Here is a 23,059-nt window from a genome sequence, read left to right as displayed (position 1 = left end):
AGTTAAATTGACCCCTTTTCACCCCACCTCTGAGTCCACTGGGGGGTGGGGACCATAACATTCACAATTTTGGTTGACCTTGAGACAAGGAAGGTTTTTGCAAAATTTCATTACAATTGGTTCAGGGGTTTCTGAGAAGAAGTCGAAAATATAAATTGATCAAGAACGCATGATCAATAACATACGACGACAGACAAAAGGTGATAAGACTTTTACTTGTTTGCTGATGCAAAACTTTTGAAACTCTCGTTATGGGGGTTTGTGTAAAGATTTTGACAAATATTCCGTGACAATAAGGAATAAGATTTGAACCAACACACAATAAGATCATGTGTTTGCTGTAACTACGTTATGTATATACATCTCAGAATACCTAGTGTTTTACACTATTTATGTATAACTTTCAACAGAAGAGAAGTAGCATACTTGTACTGGTATTCTACTATTATATCTATACAGCTGGCTATCAACATGATTCAACATGATAGACAGTCTTTCATCAAGGCCCAGTGCTAGCTTTAATGCTGACCATGTAGATTAAAAGACATTACAAAAAATATAGTAAACATTAACAAAATACACAAAATTTAATATTCCTCTATGTATCGGCAATGAAGTGAAAAAAATGATGATATTTTACCTATATGTACATACATATACTGTACCAATGGGCTGCAATAAACTTTCAACAAGTACATGTATAACAATTTAATAATCCTTTGAAAAAATAAACATTCATCACATCCAAAAAAGGCACAGTTCATTCCATGTCGGTGGTGACATAATGTACTTTCTTAGAATTTGTCTGTGAGGGAATGGCGATTTAATTAATATACAATATGTCTTACTCTTACGAAAAATTTTTAACATCGTGAAATATTTTATTCTAATCTAAACAACTATAAAAGGTTGAAAGTACAGAATTGGCATCCTGTTTTATATGTTATAATATCCTGTCAACCTCATCACAAACCTGTAACTAGTACAAAATCTTCAAGTACACCTGTGTGGAGTATAGCACCATCTCTGTCACCACCAAACATCTATATATGTCTACAGTACGACCAGGTACATCTGTGTGGAGTATAGCACCATCTCTGTCACCACCAAACATCTGTAGATGTCTACAGTACGACCAGGAACATCTGTGTGGAGTATAGCACCATCTCTGTCACCACCAAACATCTGTAGATGTCTACTGTACGACCAGGTACACCTGTGTGGAGTATAGCACCATCTCTGTCACCACCAAACATCTATAGATGTCTACTGTACAACCAGGTACATCTGTGTGGAGTATAGCACCATCTCTGTCACCACCAAACATCTGTAGATGTCTACTGTACCACTAGGTACATCTGTGGGGAGTATAGCACCATCTCTGTCACCACCAAACATCTATAGATGTCTACTCTACGACCAGGTACACCTGTGTGGAGTATAGCACCATCTCTGTCACCACCAAACATCTATAGATGTCTACTCTACGACCAGGTACACCTGTGTGGAGTATAGCACCATCTCTGTCACCACCAAACATATGCTGACATATACAGTACAGACAACATCAACAAAAACACTAAGCACCATCTTTGTCACCACAAAGCACCTGTAGATATCAACTCTACAGGTTCCTATAAATGATTAGCAGTCTATTTTGTGTCGCCACTGATTCCACCAGCTTGTAGAGGGGCATCAGGTACAGAAGTCTAAATGGAATGTAGCACGGCTTGTATCACAACCAAGTCCTGTAAGGAAAAAATGTACCATAAATCAACAGTATCATCTGTTTATGTTCAGGCACCAAACTGTCAAATCTCAATAAGAACACTGTTATCTGACAAGTGAGGTAGAGGATCTAGCGGCTGTTCAGGTAATATTGAATTTATTGAAAGAGTTTGTGATTTCATGGGGCTGCAATATCTCAGTTGGTCACAGTGCTGGCCTATGTAACCTAAGTGAAGATCTGAGGTGTGTCGTTCGACGCTCCCTCCCAGTGGTAGTTTTTTTCTCGAGAAGCTGAGAAATCATGGACATGTTTGTGCTGTCATGGTTGTGTCCTTGGGCAAGACACTTTACCCTAATTGCTACCGATGGCATTCGATGGGCTTTTCATAGGTTGTTTAGCAAGATAGCCACCAGTTTCTACTACAAGAAGACCCTGCCTCAAAATGACCCTGGCTGTTCACAGGGAGATAAACCAACCAAACTTGTGATTTCATATGAAATTAATGAACAAGTTCAACAAACTTAATATTAAAAGAACACAAGTGTTAGATCCTCGTTACTGTACAATTTTAGAAACAGGCTTTTATATCTTTTTAATGCTTATGCTATATATATAACAACTATTGACACAAGACACATTTTCAAAATCAACACTGTCCAGTTCAGAATATCACAAAATCTTTCTTGCATGTTTATTGTACAATGGTAATGGTAGACCTGTAGTCAGGGACCACTACTTTGGGAAACATGAAGAGATCTCTTATTACAGAAAGACTTTCAATATGGGTTCAGGTGATAATTTTTAGGATGTCGTTTTAATATTGTTTTTTTCATTTGCTGGTGTTAATTATATATATATTTCTATATAACTATTTATATTTCTCTCGGTACAACTACGACAGGAAATTCAAATCTATATCTTCGGATCACCAACACATAGTGTATATAATACATTGTCATTTGTGCTAATAAATAGATATATAACTTAGCAACACAAATGATGAAGGAAGACAACTTTTGACTCGTGCCCTGACCGGGCCTCGAACTCACGATCTACGGCACCCAATCGCCTAGCCAGAATATATATATTGTTATTTTTTCCTAATATTTCTAATTTAGATATCTAACAAGCGGTGTGTATGCTGTCAAATGTGTAGCATCTTAGGGGTGGTCTTTTCACACAGGTGTTTCACAATAAGTATGCACATAAATACCTGTGGACAGGTGAAGAGAATCGACTGAGCTATAAATAGCTCTTTCTTTGTTTTGTCGTACCTCCACATGTGTAGAACTTGACCTGTAAATAAACAGTTAATGAAGTCAATAACAACCACAAATTGTATAAATGTGACCTCTGACCTGTATATATTAATTAGAAACTCAAATCAATAACTCTACAAATTTGACCTTTGACCTCTATAGATCTATAACTTCAAAAGCGAGATGTGGTAATTGTATAGATGTGACCTTTGACCTCTATAGATCTATTACTTAAAAAGCGAGATGTGGTAATCGTATAGATGTGACCTTTGACCTCTATAGATCTGTAACTTAGAAAGAGAGATGTGGTAATTGTATAGATGTGACCTTTGACCTGTATCTAATGAATGTCTCTGATCAAAATATCTCAGGCAGACTTTTCATGACAAATTCATCTCAAAAGGAACCAAAACTTTAACAAGACAATATACACTGTACTTATAAAAGTCCCATAGGATCTTAAGAAAAGTTGAAGACAGATCATCAAAAAGTCTCATATAATAAAGACTAAAATCAAAAAATTAAAATGCTGACTTCTGATCCATCACAAAAATTGAGATATTCCTATAAGTCGATATTTTTATTTTTCAATTTTCTAAACCTCCACTACAGTAGTGTTAGGAATTGGTTGGCATTTTAAAATATAATCAATAATCTGTGGCAGGGAGTTGATAATTATCAACTAATTTCATTATCAAACTCATGCAGGTAATGTTTTATCAAAAATTATTTACCTGTAACAGAATTAGAGTAGTTTCCAGCATGGTCTGCAACAAAAAATGTGCCCTCCAACACACTGAACTGTTCATACTTCACTAAATTTACAAATATGTCCTGAGCTAACGGCTTGAATAGTGAAGTCCCTGTCGACCGCCACGATTCTGTGATATAGGTAGTTTCGTTTCTTCTCACCGGCAAAAATTTCCTTCCTGTAAGTAGACAATGATTGTCAACATATCAAATCTGTAGATGTATATGGTTCACTGTAGATTTTATCAGTTATCAATAAATATGATTGATACTGCATCTTCAAGGAAGACAAGTATACAGAAAATCAGGGGGAAAATCACACAGAAAATCAGGAAAAAATACACAGAAAATCAGGGGAAAAATTACAGAAAATCGGGGAAAAAAATACAGAAAATCAGGGAAAAATACACAGAAAATCAGGAAAAAGTCACTCAGAAAATCAGGAAAAAATATACAGAAAATCGGGGCAAAAATACTGAAATTATGATATATCAGAAAATACTAAATTAGTTTTAAATTGGATCAGACTCATATGAGAAAGTTATTTCATCACTTAACAAATTGATCTGGTTGTCTCACGGGAAAATCTTGAAATCAGTGCTCTTTCTACCATTAATTTAAAAAACTTGTGTCTGCCTTAATTTAAACAAAATAATTCAATATGATCATAAACATTTAATTTGTATTAAATAAAACCTATTTTGTTTCTTAAAATGAAAATGAGCTCTATACTCACCACATGAACACGGAGGAGCTCCATGTGTCAACTGGTTTGTTTCTTCCAGCGATTCCTCCATCCTCTGTCGTTTAGAGTTATGGTGTGATACATCCATCACATTTGGCCAGACATTGCTGTTGTTATTGTTTAAGGGAAGGAATGTATTCATTTTCTATTCTTCTCACTGTAAAATAAAGACAAAAGTTAAATCAGACAATCTGGACAGCCTTGGTACCATAATGTATCTGCTTACCTTTTCCGAGTTTCTTCCGGCCCCAACACCAGATATAAACCCTGAGTATGTACAATACAATACAAACCGTGAAGTGTATCTATTTCTTTGTAGAATGTGATGATTAACAACAATACTCATACTGGAGTGAAGTAGGTCAAGTACCTTGACAGACCTGTACACCGAAATTTAAGTACAGCACCTGACAGTTTTATGATTGGTGACCTTCATTGTACTGTATTTCTAACTAGTACTATACATGTACGTTTAAGTTTCTGAATTATCTCAATAATGCAAGTTTGTTGTCCTGTCACAAATTATAGTGAAATGTGAGTCAACACTTAATGAATAATAAATTATAAATGTATTACAGTACATATAATATGGTTATTGCTACATCTATCCTAATAAACCTGGTGACATGTACAATATATTGCAAGGATTCACATACAATGAAAAAATTCAAATTGTTTTACCAGTAGGCCATTCATGAGTATATATTGCTGGTAATAATCACATGATTTATTTTGGGTTTTCATTGGTTATAAACATCCGATGTCATTAAGAACGGTGGTTATATTGAAAAATGATAAATAGACCTACAGACCACAGGCGTCTGCGTCCGGTTAATGGTTAAGATAAAATAATATTGCTACTAGTATATATAGTAGCAATATTATTTTATCTTAACCATTAACCGGACGCAGACGCCTGTGTACAGACTTTTCAAAAATAGATTTGACCCATTAACACACAAGAAAAATATCTTATATGCATCAGCATTTCAAAAATGCCAACATATTTCACATAAATCATAAAGTTTAAAATTCAGTTTATTTATATTAGACCGTAAGGTTCAAGGATGTACGCCAGGACAAAGTACTGCCTAACATACTGTAGGCCTCACCTGTAAACAACAATCTACCTGAGCAGGACCAGCACGATGTCATTGTTCGTCTGTTTACAGTCGAATTAATAACAATTCCCCGAGTATGTCTGATATTAAATCCATAACAAGATGTCCCCTCATTCTACTTACCACAAAGACTCTCGCTATATCGTTGTGTGTCCTTGTTATTGGTGAATGTCCGTGAACTGTTGTGATTGTGCGCGAGTTTCCCACCATTATTTACAACAAAAGTAGGTCGTAACGTTGTCTATTTTTAGACAGACGGGTTTTAAATTCCTAAATTACGACTAGAATCGATGCATTACAATTGTTCGCTTGTAATAATCTCACATTCTATAGATCTTGTGGATAAAATATATATATACATTAGAAACGTATAATTTAGAGCCATTCCCGGTTATTTGCTACTTTCGTTTTCCTTGAAACAAAAGGCATAGAGTGCCTGTATCGCTCACACGGCGATAAATTCGGTTAACCTCGACGAATTCCTGTACGTTTACGGAATCGACCGAGATGTATCGAGTGATGGCGATAAGAGTCTGACCAAACGGCAAACGTATTACTCCGTGTCAATGAATCTTCAGAAAATTATATATACATGTATATGTAATTATATAACACAGAGGAGAATTTAGACACTTTCACCATTAATATGTAGGTCTGCGTTTTACGTCCCCCCTTAATATAAAGTCCTCAATAAAGTCCTCAACCTCATAGGCACAAACAGCTAGTCATTATACATGCATGTTTATCACCATTTTTTCATATTTCAGTTGGGTACCAATGTAATGGAAAATATAACAGACTGGGACTCGAACCCGGAACCTCTGAACTCTGGACAGCAGATGATCTTATAAAATCATTTGAGCAAGCTAGCTGGTGTTAGCCTAGTCCAGTGTGATGCTACATAAAAACAAGAGATCCCAGAGGGATCTTGGCGCCCACCATTGAATGATCTACATAGGTTCCATGTCAGATTGATCTTTTCTCTACTTTTCCCTTCATTTTACTCTAATCTGTGCAAATTGAGACATCCCTCCAGTACTTTTTAAACAAGGGAATCCTAGCTATATAAGAAATTTGAGATTTAACGATAATGGCTGTTTGTTTGTCAGGTTGTTTTCAGGACAGACTGGTCCAAAAATGCAATACAAGGGACCAAGGGGAACCTACATATGAAATTTGAGAAAGATCCCTTCAGCACTTTCTCAGAAATAGCGATAACAAACTTCAACTGTCAAAATCCAAGATGGCTGCCTGTCGGCCATGTTGTTTTCAGATTGGTCTCAAAACGCAATATGCATAACTAGGCACCAAGGGAAACTTACATATGCAATTTGAGAAAGATCCCTTAAATACTTTCTCAGAAATAGTGATAACAAACTTCAATTGTCAAAATCCAAGATGGCTGCCTGTCGGCCATGTTGTTTTCAGATCGGTCTCAAAACACAATATGCATAACTAGGCACCAAAGGAAACCTACATATGAAATTTGAGAAAGATCCATTCAGTACTTTCTCAGAAATAGCGATAACAAACTTCAACTGTCAAAATCCAAGATGGCTGCCTGTCGGCCATGTTGTTTTCAGATTGGTCTCAAATCGCAATATGCATAACTAGGCACCAAGGGGAGCCTACATATGAAATTTGAGAAAGATCCCTTCAGTACTTTCTCAGAAATAGCGATAACAAACTTCAATTGTCAAAATCCAAGATGGCTGCCTGTCGGCCATATTGTTTTCCGATTAGTCTCAAATCGCAATATGCATAACTAGGCACCAAGGGGAGCCTACATATGAAATTTGAGAAAGATCCCTTCAGTACTTTCTCAGAAATAGCGATAACAAACTTCAATTGTCAAAATCCAAGATGGCTGCCTGTCGGCCATGTTGTTATCCGATTGGTCTCAAAATGCAATATGCATAACTACGCACCAAGGGGAACCTTCATATGAAATTTGAGAAAGATCCATTCAGTACTTTCTCAGAAATAGCGATAACAAACTTCAACTGTTAAAATCCAAGATGGCTGCCTGTCGGCCATATTGTTTTCCGATTAGTCTCAAATCGCAATATGCATAACTAGGCACCAAGGGAAACCTACATATGAAATTTGAGAAAGATCCCTTCAGTACTTTCTCAGAAATAGCGATAACAAACTTCAATTGTCAAAATCCAAGATGGCTGCCTGTCGGCCATGTTGTTATCCGATTGGTCTCAAAATGCAATATGCATAACTAGGCACCAAGGGGAACCTTCATATGAAATTTGAGAAAGATCCCTCCAGTACTTTCTCAGAAATAGCGATAACAAACTTCAACAGTCAAAATCCAAGATGGCTGCCTGTCGGCCATGTTGTTTTTCGATTGGTCTCAAAACGCAATATGCATAACTAGGGACCAAGGGGAACCTACATATGAAATTTGAGAAAGATCCCTTCAGTACTTTCTGAGAAATAGTGATAACAAGAATTGTTTACGGACGGACGGACGGACGACGGACCACGGACGCAGGGCGATTTGAATAGCCCACCATCATCAGATGGTGGGCTAAAAAATAAGAAAATAAAGCTATACAGCCATACGACTTAATTCTGGGACATATACTGTTTTATCCTGATCAACCAGTATCCGTCAATCCCTCTAACACTGCAATATAAAGGTTAAAGTTTGTTTTTTGCAACTGTTTTTTTTTTTTGTGGACTGTGCTATTTCAAAAACTGTTCTGCAAATGCTTAATTTCTACCATTTATATCACTCTGAGATATAGCTAGGTTGTATACCCGGTATGTGCTTATTAGGAACTGATATTGGGAAATTCAGTGCAAGTCACTATGCTTGGGACTAATTAATGTAAAATAGGTCAAAGTTTTCTAGCTATACTGCTTTTTAAGACACTCTGTTGAATTCTAATGTAGCAGTGCTGCAATCCTAATTTCATGCATTCTGACAAAGTGGTACTATGTAATATTGAGGTAAGAAGTTTTCAAATTGATTGTTTTTCTCAGAAAAAATGCTTTAAAATTAAATTGTATATATTTTGGGAGTACAAATTTCGCAAAAATCTTTTATGTTTGTTTTTCACAAATCCTTCTCAATCAACTTTCAACGGGCAAACATCATATGATCGAAATCAAACTATTCATTTATTCATGATGTATGACACCAACATTATTTCTAATTTTCATTTAGTTCAATGTCAAGGTAATTCATTATTATCTGGAAACTTAAAAGCACCCTTAATCATTCCAGGTAAATGCCTAAAAATACCATGAACTAAAAGGATGCTTAAGTTTTTAACATATTTGACTCATGTGACATCATAAGGGAAACACTATATTGCATCCCATCACAAATGATTACTTTTTTTAAACTGGAGGAGATTCTTGACTGCTTTTTAACATATTTGACCATTGTGACCTTGAACGTACATTTTGTAGGTCAAGGTCATCCAAATGAAGAAAGTTTAAGCATTCCATCCCAGGTACCAACTAGCCAAATATCAGTCCCCATGTTTCCAGTAGTGTAAAAGTGACAAACAACAATGGACCCTATGACTAAGCATACTACTGTTAGCCAGGACTCAAAAGTGGTGCCTATTTTAGTGGCCATGGCACCTTAAATTCACCATTGGTGACCAGTTAACCTATAATTAAGCTGCCTGCTTGGCCACTAAAAAAAATGTGCAAATTGTGATTTGGTTAATCTTTCAAAGGTTGCAGTCAATGCTAAAATGACGTTCACAATCGAAAATGTTACAGAGAGATGTTGTACTGATCTAAAGAATCTAAAGATTAACCTTTCCAATTGGCGCCTAGATTTTATGACTTGGTAGCCAAACAGGCCACCTGGTAAAAATATCCATTTTGAGCCCTGTTAGCTCAGTGGCATTTCATGCCATTGTATCATTTGTAAGTAAACTGAAAATTGTGAAAATAACCACCTATCTTATTGTAAGGTATTAACTTATTTTCACAATAACTGTCAATGTCACCCACTTTGATACTGTTTTGTTGTATTGCAGCAGAACTGGGCTGTAAGACAGTGGCCCGAGGTAGCTCAAATTACATTAGAGTACCCATCTACAGTTTGAGGGTCTTGGTTCGAATGCTAGGCTATACTTGTTGAATTTTCCCTCTCCTGTTACAACTTTGTGCCTTTGACAATAAATACAGTTTTCTACATGTTCATATTTTGCATTATTAAATGCACATCATTGTATCACCATTATTTCTAAATGATATACACGTATGTATGCATGGATGCCGATAATGACACTTGTGCAGACAAGTCTTATTTAGAGAGAAACTAGGAAAACAATATTAGTGTGAACATTTTATTGTACATGTACATGTATTTATAATGACGGAACAAAATAATCTAAAAATATTCATAAAAATAAACTTCAAATAGTAATTTTTATTTCGATTACAATCTCACGCACATCAAAACCTTTTTTTTCTGTCACGCAGCTTTTCATTATCACAAATATATTATCTCCTTCAAATATTTCATAAATCTTCATTCAATCATTTGTTCTTCCAAAAATACTTACATACATATTTTCCCAAACATTTTGAGTAACATTCATTCTAAGAAATAGATATATCTTTGACAACTGATTTAGAAAACAGTCTAGAGAAGAACAGCAGTTTTAGAAACTGCAGTATTATTGTAAAAAGGGCCCAATGGGCCTGCATAGCTCACCTGTTCTGCAGTTTGAACAGTGCAGACTTCAACCCCAATTTAATACCTTTCCTTTTCAGTAATTGGTACTTGCCAAATACAAACCCCAGATCAGTTTTGATATTCAGGAACAAGTAATTTAATATTTTAACACATCTGACCCCTGCAACTTTAAAATTGCATCAATGTCGTTCATCAGAACAAATTTGACAGGTCTTTATCTAAACTAGTTTTTTTGCAAAATGTCATGATCCCTGGGTAATGAAAATAATTTGTTTAAAGATTATAATACATTTGAGGGTCATTTGTAATGTTAATTAATATAACATTGCAGCAAAAAATCATAAAATATCTGGAAATCCGCCTCTTTCATGTTCAAATTGTCTTCTGTTTATTTATTCAATATCACTTTTTTGTTTAAATTTTAATATTGGAAATTGGAAAGGAATTCAGTTGATATTTTAACATAGCTTGGTCACCATAAACTAACACCATAACAATCCACAGCAATGTACAACACACTCTCCGTGTGTTATACTTCCATGACCATAAACCAAAGCCAATCCACCCCATTGGTGATATGTAAAGTGTTGAGTATGTCTGTGATAATAAAACAAATATCACTGCACTTATATGACCACGCAGATAAACTGTATATACCTTGAAATAAGCCCAGGGTGCCAACAATAGCTTTATCGAGGTTAGGGGGTAAACTTAGTTCAGCTAGACAGTGAAATAACAATAGATATCGTCAGGCTTATTATCAAGCATGACTTATCGTCCTAAAATACATGATACCACTACATGGTGAATACACTTCACCACACAGAGAATACATGTACATATATCAATCAATATCAATATACATTTTGAAAATTTTTGCATATTTTTTGTTGGGATGTCACAGTTGCCCTGCACAATTAGAGCCCTCAATGTCTTTCCTTGCTAACCATATTGGCAAATATTGCTATGAAGAACAGTTACGAGAAGGAACAGATTTACAATGATATAAAACAGCTTGTGTTGGGTTCACATAAGAACTGGATTATCTGGTGCATCAGGTCAAACATATACCGGTATGTGATTTACAGAACTACAGATTGTTAACATCATGTGTCCACTGTGGTGGCGTCTAGTTTAGATGACCAGGCTAGTAAGTCCTCCACCTCGTCATCCAACGGTTCGTCTTTCTTCCCCGTACTGGGAGGTGGAACAGCTGAAGGAGCTGAAACAATGATGAAAGATTATGGTGTTGCTGGTGGTGGTGGTGGTGGTGGGGATGGGGAGGCGGGTTGAGATTGGGGGAGATGGTGGGGGGGGGGGTGGGGGGGGGGGGGGGCTGTTATTTTTGTTGATTCAGTGATTACTTCGTTTATGCATACATAACCGGTTCGTCGGTTTTTAATTGTAATATTTCAAACGTATATCGTAACGGACCTACAAATGTTAATACAGGCCTTGGAAGTCTTTGTCAAGGCTCGTCTGAAAACAATATAAAGTCACCAGGTCCGTCTTTATTTCATAAACGAACAACACCAGTCCAACTGGTCCAACCGTGAGTATCATCAATGATTGTTTTTCTTCAAAATTTACAAAATTTAAGCTCCATATTAAACATAAAGATTTTACAATACTCTCTCAACAGAACCTAGAAGGTCAAATATTTTCTAAGCAAAATGGAGAAAGGTAGATCATATTCTCAAAAATAAAATTATGAAAAGTCATGTACATTTGTATTTCTAAAAACAAATGAAACAGACAGCTGAAAGATGTAACATGAACCGATAATTTTGATAATCTCTCAATAACAGAGAAATTACAATCAGTTTCTAAATGAAAAAGGTCTTTAAGCAAATTCACTTGAATTCCAGGAAGCCCTCTAAACGTTTTTACTGATACGTACAAGTAGAGAGGAATACTTACTTGGGGATATTCTAGGTGGAAGATAAATTTTTCTCATTCTGTTAAGTTTAGCCATCTTGGCTGCTTTCTCATCTTCAGCCACTGGTTTGTCAGTGAACTTTCCATACATTAAGTCATCATGTCTATAAATATATAAATAGCATTAAATACACTAAATAAAAAACTACCCGGATACAGACTAGTGAAACAAGAGCAAGTTTCATGTGAAAGTAAGGATCTTGAATGAAAACAAAATGCACAAAATAAATACTGTAATGGTAATTGGCAATTTTCAGTTATTTTTTTCTATAATTTTAGCATTTTTCTAAGTTTAGAAACTATACACAATGTATATCAGGTGTTAAGGACATCCATAAACTTCTTTGTAGCTTTGTACAGTACCATATTTATCCTGAAATAAGCCCAGGAAGTCGATGCATAATCTCAGTCTCAAAGTAGGAGTAAGCTTATTACTGGACAATGAGACTACATGGATTGGAATTTCTAGTAAACTGATAAATATGTGGGTAGACTTCTTACAGGACAAGGAAATTGCATTTAAACTAAATTGCAAGATATATAGGTGGGCTTATTACCAGAAACAGGCTTATTACAAGATGTTGACTTATTACCAGACATGGGCTTATTACCAGACATGGTCTTATTACCAGATATGCATGGGCTTATTACCAGACATGGGCTTATAACCTGACATGAGCTTATAACCAGATATGGGCTTATAACCTGACATGAGCTTATTACCAAACATGGGCGTATTACCAGACATGGGTTTATTACTAGACATGAGCTTATTACCAGACATGGTCTTATTACCAGACATAGACTTATTACCATTTATGGGCTTATTGCCAGATATGGGCTTATTAACAGACATGGGCTTATTACCAGACATGGGCTTATAACCTGACATGAGCTTATTACCAGACAAGGGCTTATTACCAGACATGGGCTTATTATCAGACATTGGCTTATTACCAGATAAGTACAGGATAAACATATTACAGAGAACCTTAAATAATACATTAAGACTTACTCCTCTATCTGCCGTTTCATTTGCTCCTCGATTTCTTCCTGTGGTAGACCTAAGTGAGCTTTCTGGAGCAAGGGTTGATCCTTGATAGATTCCAGCACTGTCAGAATAAATGTTCTCAAATAAACGTGCATAGAATTATACTGTAAAACATTATAAAACAGAAAATGTCTGTAAGACATAGATACCCTCACTGCTACCTGACACCATGAAACTAAGTTTGGTGAGGATCACATTAGCAGATCCTGAAATTAGCTAGTTACATTGCATTGGGACAGGATGGGATGAAGCGCAATGGAACAGACATGGATAACACTATATGGCATATATGACCACCCCAAGTATTACCCATTTGCATAATATATGATACCTTTGGGGTTTTTCATATCATTCCATTTGTTCAAAATCAATTGTCTTTCAAATTTTTTAACAATCTTGTACATCCACCATGAATATGATTTTGATCTAGAATTTCAAATCTTTGTTCTGCTTGTTTAAATGTTAACAAACAAAGATAGTTGACGTTGTTTACTTTCACACATAAATACATTGTGTATATACAATTCTCTAAATGTGATAATTCTGCCCACTTAACTAGAAGGTATATTAGTCATCTGATAATTTGAGAAAATAGAGATAATTTTCCGTAATTATGATACAAATCCTGATACGACGACTTTATATTGCAGTAAATTCCAATGATTATGAGAATACAAACCTATCATCAACTGTTGTTACATGTATATATAAACTTGCCATCTAAACCTTATAAAGATCCAAAGTCTTTTCCTACAATAATTCCATGTGCTTTTATATCCAAGCAGATCTCCACAACAGCAAGACATACCTGATACTTTAAGAGGAGTTTTAATAAAAGGTTCAATGTCTTCCAGCATTAGCTCAATTTTGAAATATATCTCTTAAGCTTCTTCTCATCCAAGATTGGTATTTAATCTGAGTTTGATATTTCCTTAATCATCTTGAATACTCGGTAACTGTGTTAAATTTAATTGTGATATTATTTGCCTGGATATTTGGCAGATTTCATAACACCCTTAGATTTTAGTGTATACTATATGTACCGATATGCTAAAAATATCTCAACCAAAGTTTAGTACTCTGCGGGGGTGTCTCTTGTAAATCTTAATATGCCAAGTGTTCAAATCTCATTAGGGCAATTTTCTTCTTCTTTTTTTTTTTTTTCTTTACCATTTTAATAAATAAGCATTTAAAATGTATTGTTCAGAATGAGGTTTGGGACACTCTTGGAGTGATAAATGGTTGGTTCAATTTCACCCCCAAAAATGCAAATCGATGCGCATAGGTAGGCATAAGGGTGAATGAAAATATTATCTAAAAGATGTAGAATTACAGGAAGTGGACAAGGAAAAGGATTTGGGAGTAATTATAGATCAATCTCTATCTTTCGATGAACATATAAGTACCCAAGTTAAGAAAGCAAATTCTATGTTTGGATTAATAAGACGGTCTTTTAATTTTCTAAATGAATCCAACTTCCCGTTGCTGTACAAGACTCTAGTTAGAGTCCATCTCGAATATGGAAATGCTGTATGGCACCCATATAAAGTTAAACACATTGATATGATTGAAACTGTACAACGGAGGGCAACCAAACAGTTACCTGGATTTAAAGGACATGTCCTATTCCGATAGACTGAAAAGGCTCAAATTACACACACTCGCTTTCAGACGGATGAGGGGGCGATATGATAGAATTCTACAAATTGACTAGCAATATCAGTGATATCAAAGCTGCGGACTTTCTCAAGCTCTGTAGCGACGAGGTTCAAAGACACGGAACAAGAGGACATGATAAGAAGTTATATCCGCAGCATTCTCGGCTAGATATAAGGAAACACTTTTTCCGTATGCGCGTTGTTAGAATATGGAACGATCTCCCAGAACATGTTGTCCTAGCACCAACAGTAAATTCTTTCAAAAACAGACTAGAAAATCATTGGGAAAAGCATGAACTTTTATATAACTATAAGTATGAAATTATATAGGAATTGTAACTGTTGTCACAATTTATTGATTTTATTTATTGTAATAATCATATCTTGGAGTCCGGTATAGAGAATCAAAAGGTCCAGCACTGGTAATAAAATTCATATTATCTATTATCTAAAAATCCAGCTTAGATTTCTATTTCTGCAAGTGGTGTTGTGATATTTTTTTCCTCTCTTAAAATGATAATTAAATTAAATGTGTTTTGACAAATCATTATCAATATGCAGTTTTCACTAAATTTCTTCCTAAATTTATGAATTCCACAAGCTGTCATAGTGTACTAAGAATAACTATAAATTAATTCAGAACTTACGTGGATTTTTCATTTCTGGAGTAGATTTCGATGTAGCTATGCCACACCAAGTTGTATGGTAATCATCGAAGGAAAGACGAGATATCCGGGCACCCGCTGTCCGCTGTGTGGGCTGTCTTGAGGGTATCTTCTCCGGGGTGGTAAACCTCACCCTCGACTCCATGTCATGGTGGGATGTCACACCAGCTATACAGCACAAAAATATCATCATTGATACAGATACATGTAGTTGTTTAACTTCCTTCAAAATTATCTTTACATTTTTTTTTTTTTGAATTACATTCACATGTACCACCTTAAAGGTTCAAAATCAACCAATCAGAAAGTCTTTCATACATGTATTTAACCATTGAAAAAAGATATATTAGGTTACAATTAGCATATTATGACATGTGTGGCCTGATTGCCATGTAAGTAACAACAAAATGTACTTGTTGTTCTTTGCTGGTGAACGTTTAGGAAATGTCAAACATAGGCACTTTTTGTGCTGAAAGCCTTCCACTAAATTACGATTACGCAAGTTGTAGTTTCTGTAAATCATTTCTACAAGTACTACAAGTGTCTAATTCATCATCTTGCTAATCTAGTTAAATTCAGTTGTGCACCAAAGTTTTGAGTGTGCCAAAATAAATGCATTTGCTGTAGGAGGTACGTACCATCTACTCTCTGACTGGAGGCCACACAGTCGAGTACCATCTGTTTGTAGGCATGGGGAGAGTGCATGATCATCTCCGCTGCCTCTGGGTTCACCGGTTTTATAAGATTGGGGTTTGCTAATAGATTCTAAATAAAAAAAAATTAAATTAAATAACGTAATGAAACCTTGCTAATAAAACACCTTAATATTCTGACATCCTTGTCTAACCAGCACTCCCATTTCTTATGTTGAAATAAATCTGTGTATTCTAACAGCATGTCTAATCAAATGCTGTCGAATACAACATAATGATCTAATCCAATCATAATGATGAAAACCATAAAGTATAAACTGTGTATTTTGACACCCTCTCTAGTCTGTCCAACAGGATGTCAGATTACACAGGTTCATTGTATGGAACAAAATGAGAAAAATGACCCCATTCTCCCTCTAACAACTGATCTGTCTTGCTTGCTTATTACCTAGAAAAACAGTCTCTACTTATTGAACATACGATAGATTTTACAATGTACCGGGTAGTTGCAAAAATGAGATCCTAACTATATCTTTAGAATTTTACTTTTTAATGGTAATGAAGATATTGGCAAAACAGGTCGAGATATAGAACTACACAATTTCTGTGAACTACTGAAACCAATTTTTTTATGAAATGCGTGTACAAAAATAATATAAACTATGATTTTGTAACTGTTCACAATTGTTGAATATCAGATAATAGCATTATTTGGTGTAATAAGCTTTTCAGAAATATAAATATAGGAGGTTTACGTTAGAATACAAACTACTGGAAAACAACACAGGGGCTTGGCACGGATTCCCAACCCATGATACATATTGTACATATATACTGTATATGGAAGATGGATAAGGGCAGGAATTGTGCCAAGTCCCTGTGGCATTCAGTACTGTAATATTAACTGTAAATGACTCATCTTACCTGATAGTAAACTGTGGAAGATGAACTAAATGAATTTGAATGTGACATTTTGTTCAGCTAACTTTTTTTTCTCGAAAATATGTACAGTAAGTATATGTAAATACCACTTTGATATGATATATGACCCTGCTCCTAGTCCCTCAGTATCAACACTAAACAAATCAGTACATGTGGTGCCCAGTCTTGATTACAGGTATAGAACAGGTAAAAACTGACAGGTATAACTAAATAAACACAACAATAGCACTGACCGCCCAACAGTATGGGACTAATCCTGGTATTTATAATGTGTCTGTAAACACTGTAAATAACAGGACAATACAGCAGTAATTACCCACTAATGACATATGTTTGTATACCAAAACTGGTAAGTTATTTTTCATTTGCAGTAAGTAAATGTTTGTCCTCTGATTTTCTTAATAATTCATTAGTACTCCCTGTTCTAAAGCTGGTCAGCTTCTAACGTTTCTGACCATTTTTTTTGGTTTCTGAATTTTATATTAAATAAATCTGCCTTCAATTATGCTATAAGGTATTAACAATCTTATTGTGATGAGGAATATGAGAATTTGTAACTGTATGTCAGAATTTGTACCTGTATGGAGATAAGAAAAGTGAGAATTTGTACCTGTATGGTGATGAGAAAGGTGAGAAATTGTACCTGTATGGTGATGTGAAAAGAAAATTCAAGGTGAGAATTGATATCTTTACTGTGATGTGTAAGGTCAGAATTTGTACCTGTATGGAGATGAGAAAAGTGAGAATTTGTACCTGTATGGTGATTAGAAAGGTGAGAAATTGTACCTGTATGGTGATGTGAAAAGAAAATTCAAGGTGAGAATTGATATCTTTACTGTGATGAGTAAGGTCAGAATTTGTACCTGTATGGAGATGAGAAAAGTGAGAATTTGTACCTGTATGGTGATGAGAAAGGTGAGAAATTGTACCTGTATGGTGATGAGAAAAGAAAATTCAAGGTGAGAATTGATATCTTTACTGTGATGAGTAAGGTTAGAATTTGTACCTGTATGGAGATGAGAAAAGTGAGAATTTGTACCTGTCTGGTGATGAGAAAGGTGAGAAATTGTACCTGTATGGTGATGAGAAAAGTGAAAATTTGTACCTGTATGTTGATGAGGAAGGAGAGAATTTGTACCTGTTTGGTGATGAGAAAATTGAGAATCAAATACATCTTTATAGTGATGAGATTTTATATTTTTGCAGTGATAAGGTCAGAATTCGTACCTGTATGGGGATGTCAAGGAAAACGAAAATTGTACCTGTATGTAGTGTATGATGAAAAAGACGAGATTTTATACCTGTATGGTGATGAGAAAGGGGTGGGGTTTTACCTGTATGTTGATGGGGAAGGTGTAGGTTTTTACTTGGATGGTGATGAGGAAGGTGTGGGTTTTTACCTGTATGGTGATGAGGATGGTGTGGGTTTTTATCTGTATGGTGATGAGAAAGGTGTAGGTTTTTACCCGTATGGTGATGAGGAAGGTGTGGGTTTTTACCTGTATGGTGATGATGAAGGTGTGGGTTTTTACCTGTATGGTGATGAGGAAGGTGTGGGTTTTTACCTGTATGGTGATGAGGAAGGTGTGGGTTTTTATCTGTATGGTGATGAGAAAGGTGTAGGTTTTTACCTGTATGGTGATGAGGAAGGTGTGGGTTTTTACCTGTATGGTGATGATGAAGGTGTGGGTTTTTACCTGTATGGTGATGATGAAGGTGTGGGTTTTTACCTGTATGGTGATGATGAAGGTGTGGGTTTTTACCTGTATGGTGATGAGGAAGGTGTGGGTTTTTACCTGTATGGTGATGAGGAAGGTGTGGGTTTTTACCTGTATGGTAATGAGGATGAGGATGGTGTGGGTTTTTACCTGTATGGTGATGAGAAAGGTGTAGGTTTTTATTTTTACCTGTATGGTGATGAGGAAGGTGTGGGTTTTTACCTGTATGGTGATGATGAAGGTGTGGGTTTTTACCTGTATGGTGATGAGGAAGGTGTGGGTTTTACCTGTATGTTGATGGGGAAGGTGTAGGTTTTTACCTGTATGGTGATGAGAAAGGTGTAGGTTTTTATGTTTACCTGTATAGTGATGAGGAAGGTGTAGGTTTTTACCTGTATGGAGATGAGGAAGGTGTGGGTTTTTACCTGTATGGTGATGAGGAAGGTGTGGGTTTTACCTGTATGGTGATGAGGAAGTTGAGGGTTTTTACCTGTATGGTGATGATTAAGGTGTGGGTTTTTACCTGTATGGTGATGAGGAAGGTGACTGTTTTTTACCTGTATGGTGATGAGGAAGGTGAGTGTTTTTACCTGTATTGTGATGAGGAAGTTGTGGGTTTTTACCTGTATGGTGATGAGGATGAAAGATAAACTGTAAGACTCCTTCCACTTGGAATGATCATCGAGGAAAATCTATACAAGGTCGACCCGTGATCATGTCCACTGAAAAAGTGACATTTTAGTAAATAAAAAATTCTCTCCATCAGACAAAAACCAGATTATGATCTTAAATATCATGAAAACAAGAAGCACATTTTGTTTTATATACATATATGAATTTATATAGAGTTTACATGCATGTTAGCAAACATTCAAGAGTATTTTAGACTAACAGATAGGTGTTTCTGACGTCTGTATCAGACAGACTGATGTTTACTAACTTCTACAATCCTCTTTTACACTTTTCTTTGTAACTACTTTGATGACAAGATATTGAGAGTGATCTGTACTCCATTGATCTAATGATGAAGCAAGTGGAACATTGGTTTAATTTCATTTCTACAATCCTCTTTTACAAATTTCTATGTAACAACTTTGTGACACTAAGATATTGTGAGAGATCTTCACTCCTGTACCGACCAACTGATAAAGCCACCAGAGCATGGTTAATTTAAGTTATCTTAACTATACCAATGATTTGTAAATGTCTGAAGATACATACAAGTACAACGAAATCTGGCAAATTCATACTAATGTTAAATCTTTTGGAAACCTTTGGTATGGACAAAGAGCAATAACTCTTTACATGGTGGGACAAAAAAGCTCACTTTCAAAATCAAACATTAAGGAAATGTACCACCATGTAAAGACATTTTATTATGCCATGCAGTTTCTTAGATATTTGGTAATCATAGACAACAACAGTATTTCACATAATTCCCCTTTAGTTGTTGAAGTTGAAATCTTTTCAGTGCTTTTGTTTGTTTGTTGGATAATTCACTGTGAGCAGCCAGGGTCATTTTGAGGTTGGGTCTCCTTGTAGTAGTTGGTGACAACTCAGTGAACAAAATACAGGAGGCCCATTGTCTGTCATCCAGAGAAATTAGGAAGTGTCTTGCCCAAGGCCACAACCATGACAGCACAGACTGGTATGTTTCTCAGCTTCCCGAGAAACACAACCCGACACATTTAGAGAGTGTCAAACCTCGGCCCTTTACCTAAGGTTATGTAGCTGGCGTTCTAACCAACTGAGCTATCATAGCACCTTCTCAGTACATCATATTTATAATCCAATGCCTGGTAATAAGCCCATCTATGTCAACTGTACATCAAATTTTAAAAATGTTAAAAGATACTATTTCATTGTTCTTTAATAAGCCCACCCCAAGATGGAATGTTATGTCTAATGGTATTTAAATTAAAATGATAATCATCTAATCACCTTGACTTACCATTAGGATGGAAGGGAATGGTGTGGAAACAGATTTCTGGTGGCTTTTGACTAAAGTGCTCATCAAATTTCACATATACACGGAATATACCACCTAATGCAAAGAAAATATACATGTTAACTCAAAATAAAAACACAAAATCTTAATAACATTTTCAATAAAAAAAATTGCATATCAAACAATTATGTTAATGAAGAAATTTGCATGATGATACATGGTAATAAATTTGTACTATCAAGGTACATGTAGTACAGGTTATCATGAAACTTCATATTAATATTTGTAACTTTCAATACCTAATACATCATCTATACGTTAAAAGTACTAACCTTGCCATAAGGTATTCTTGAGACCTTTGATTTTGGCTGCCCATTCAAATATGTTGTCATCTTTCAGTGGTCGTGCTTCTATTCCCTGCAAAGGCAACAAAATATTTTATCTTTATAATACCAAGTATAAATAAAACAATATTATAGAAGAGATTAAAAAATTGCAAAAAAATAGACACATTGAAAATTTCATCTAGTAACTAATGGCCCATTTATTGCAGAAAAAATTTATATATCTTTCTTGTTTCAAACTTTTATTGAACCATGAAATAATATGAACTATTGCAAAATACAACCGTTACAGTCAGTTATATTTTTTTTACATGTTTTATAGCTGAATTATTTTTTTAATGAAACATAGAGCTATATTTTCTAAACAGGCATTTGTTGTTGTAAACTCCAGGTAGAAATAACAATTATGATAGTATATGAAAATATTATTTGACATTATGAAAGGCATAATAAATACTGGACTATTTTTGATATTCTGAAATGGTCATTAAATTAACAGGTCATCAATTCTTAATTTCATTTCATTGGTCATATTATTTGTCATTGTTATTGTCTTTAAGAATGTCTATGAATATGAATATTCATCAACACTTGGCTTATGAAAAATTCACACAGAAATGAAAAACTAAACAAAACAAAAATTTCCGATTAATAGTTTTTCAATAAACATTATATTCTATGTAAAAAATGTTACTTGTAAATTTCGTAAATGATCATCTGCAGCACTGGAATTTTTATATTTGCTACAATTATGTGCCCCTAGCAGGCAACAGTCACAACACATCACAAAAATAAATTTGATTTTGTTACAGGTACTTATCAATATATGTTACAGGTTTAATACTTACCCAAGGTGGAGCTTCATTGAGTTTTTCATATTCTCGTTCAATTAACAAATGTGCTCTTGAATACATGTCTGAAATAATAAATGAATAAGTCCGAATCATTGTTTGTATTCTTTTTTATTTAAAGTTGAATTGCTTTTTATTTGTATTTAAGTTGGAGGTAAAAATTATGAGAAGTTTTGCACTTGCCAATCGGGCAAGTAGTCACTAATATTTACTTGCCCACAGACCAAATCTACTGGCTTAGAACCATCGAACCTAGGTTTTTTCTTGCTAGTGTGTTTAATGATTATATCAATAATTGTTGAACAAAGCTTAACCACTTGTCTACAAATGAAATAAACAAACATCTCTCATGCATTTTCCAGCCACGTGATAGCAAACCTGCCACAATAGAATGGGGTATATGTACATCTCTTTGACCACAGGGGCATGTCTAGTCCTATTTTTTTTTTAATCCAGAAATACTGATAGATAAAATCTTTATATATTGGTATTTTGGCTATTCTTTCTTTCTTTTTAATATAAGACTAGACTTTCCCATGTGCATTGTCAAATTCTTAGTCATATTTGCAGTTGCTCCTACTGCTCCAGTTAGTGAAGTCATTCTGGGCTGCAGAAACTTACCGAAGTTTTCAGTTTCATAATATAGACGACAAAATAAACTTGTCGTACACTATCCAATGACATATTTCTAAGGTACACTGTATGCAAGCACCTGCCGATGGATATAACAACTATCTGAAAATGGAATCTAAAAATGCAGCGGACTTACTGTCACTTTATGAAATTCTGTCACGGAGAGCTGTGCGTTTCTTCTGATTAAAGAAATGCCTTTCCAAGTTTTGTCTTAATCCCAAGAATGATAGAACAGTGTATATTAGTTAACACTGGAAAGTAGCCTTCTTTGACAGTTCTCGACCGCCATTTGTTTCTCTTCGCGACGACACAGTGCGCATGCATTTTACAACAACTTCCGCATCCGGTAATTATTTTTAACAAAACACTCACG

At 35.2% G+C, this 23,059-nt stretch overlaps 2 protein-coding genes across 4 annotated transcripts; both read right to left on the bottom strand.

The window, feature by feature from the left end:
• Positions 1-256: 256 nt before the first annotated feature.
• On the bottom strand, positions 257-5,977 carry LOC117326046. 3 transcript variants are annotated; one of them, XM_033882635.1, is made up of 5 exons: positions 5,728-5,977; positions 4,475-4,640; positions 3,723-3,917; positions 2,943-3,025; positions 257-1,748 (listed from the first exon to the last, which is right to left on the bottom strand). In XM_033882635.1, exons 2-5 carry the CDS (start codon positions 4,623-4,625, stop codon positions 1,710-1,712), a joined length of 468 nt encoding a protein of 155 aa, XP_033738526.1. In that variant the 5' UTR covers positions 4,626-4,640; positions 5,728-5,977; the 3' UTR covers positions 257-1,709. The 3 variants fall into 3 exon arrangements, with proteins under 3 accessions (XP_033738526.1, XP_033738528.1, XP_033738527.1); XM_033882637.1 differs by lacking the exon at positions 5,728-5,977 and adding an exon at positions 5,596-5,614; XM_033882636.1 differs by lacking the exon at positions 5,728-5,977 and having other exon boundaries at positions 4,475-4,873.
• A 3,947-nt stretch (positions 5,978-9,924) lies between these two features.
• On the bottom strand, positions 9,925-23,009 carry LOC117326045 (ubiquitin-conjugating enzyme E2 U-like). Its single transcript, XM_033882634.1, is given in 11 exon segments — positions 9,925-11,507; positions 12,206-12,327; positions 13,239-13,335; positions 15,580-15,765; positions 16,236-16,362; positions 19,534-19,599; positions 19,601-19,632; positions 20,862-20,954; positions 21,191-21,275; positions 22,051-22,118; positions 22,823-23,009. Coding segments are annotated over 10 exon segments (990 nt in total). The 5' UTR covers positions 22,117-22,118; positions 22,823-23,009; the 3' UTR covers positions 9,925-11,391.
• Between the last annotated feature and the right edge of the window lie 50 nt (positions 23,010-23,059).

This window comes from Pecten maximus, chromosome 4 (assembly GCF_902652985.1).
Source record: "Pecten maximus chromosome 4, xPecMax1.1, whole genome shotgun sequence".
Classification (NCBI taxonomy): Eukaryota; Metazoa; Mollusca; class Bivalvia; order Pectinida; family Pectinidae; genus Pecten; species Pecten maximus.
The sequence above is the reverse complement of the archived record's forward strand: the minus strand, read 5'-3'. Positions and strand labels throughout refer to the sequence as shown.

Coding starts and splice junctions, on each gene's coding strand:
- LOC117326046 (XM_033882635.1), bottom strand. CDS start 4,625: ATGAATACATTCCTTCCCTTAAACAATAACAACAGCAATGTCTGGCCA. Junction 3,918..4,474: donor AGCTCCTCCGTGTTCATGTG/GTGAGTATAGAG, acceptor GTCTACTTACAG/GAAGGAAATTTTTGCCGGTG. Junction 1,749..2,942: donor TTCTCTTCACCTGTCCACAG/GTATTTATGTGC, acceptor TTTTCCTTACAG/GACTTGGTTGTGATACAAGC.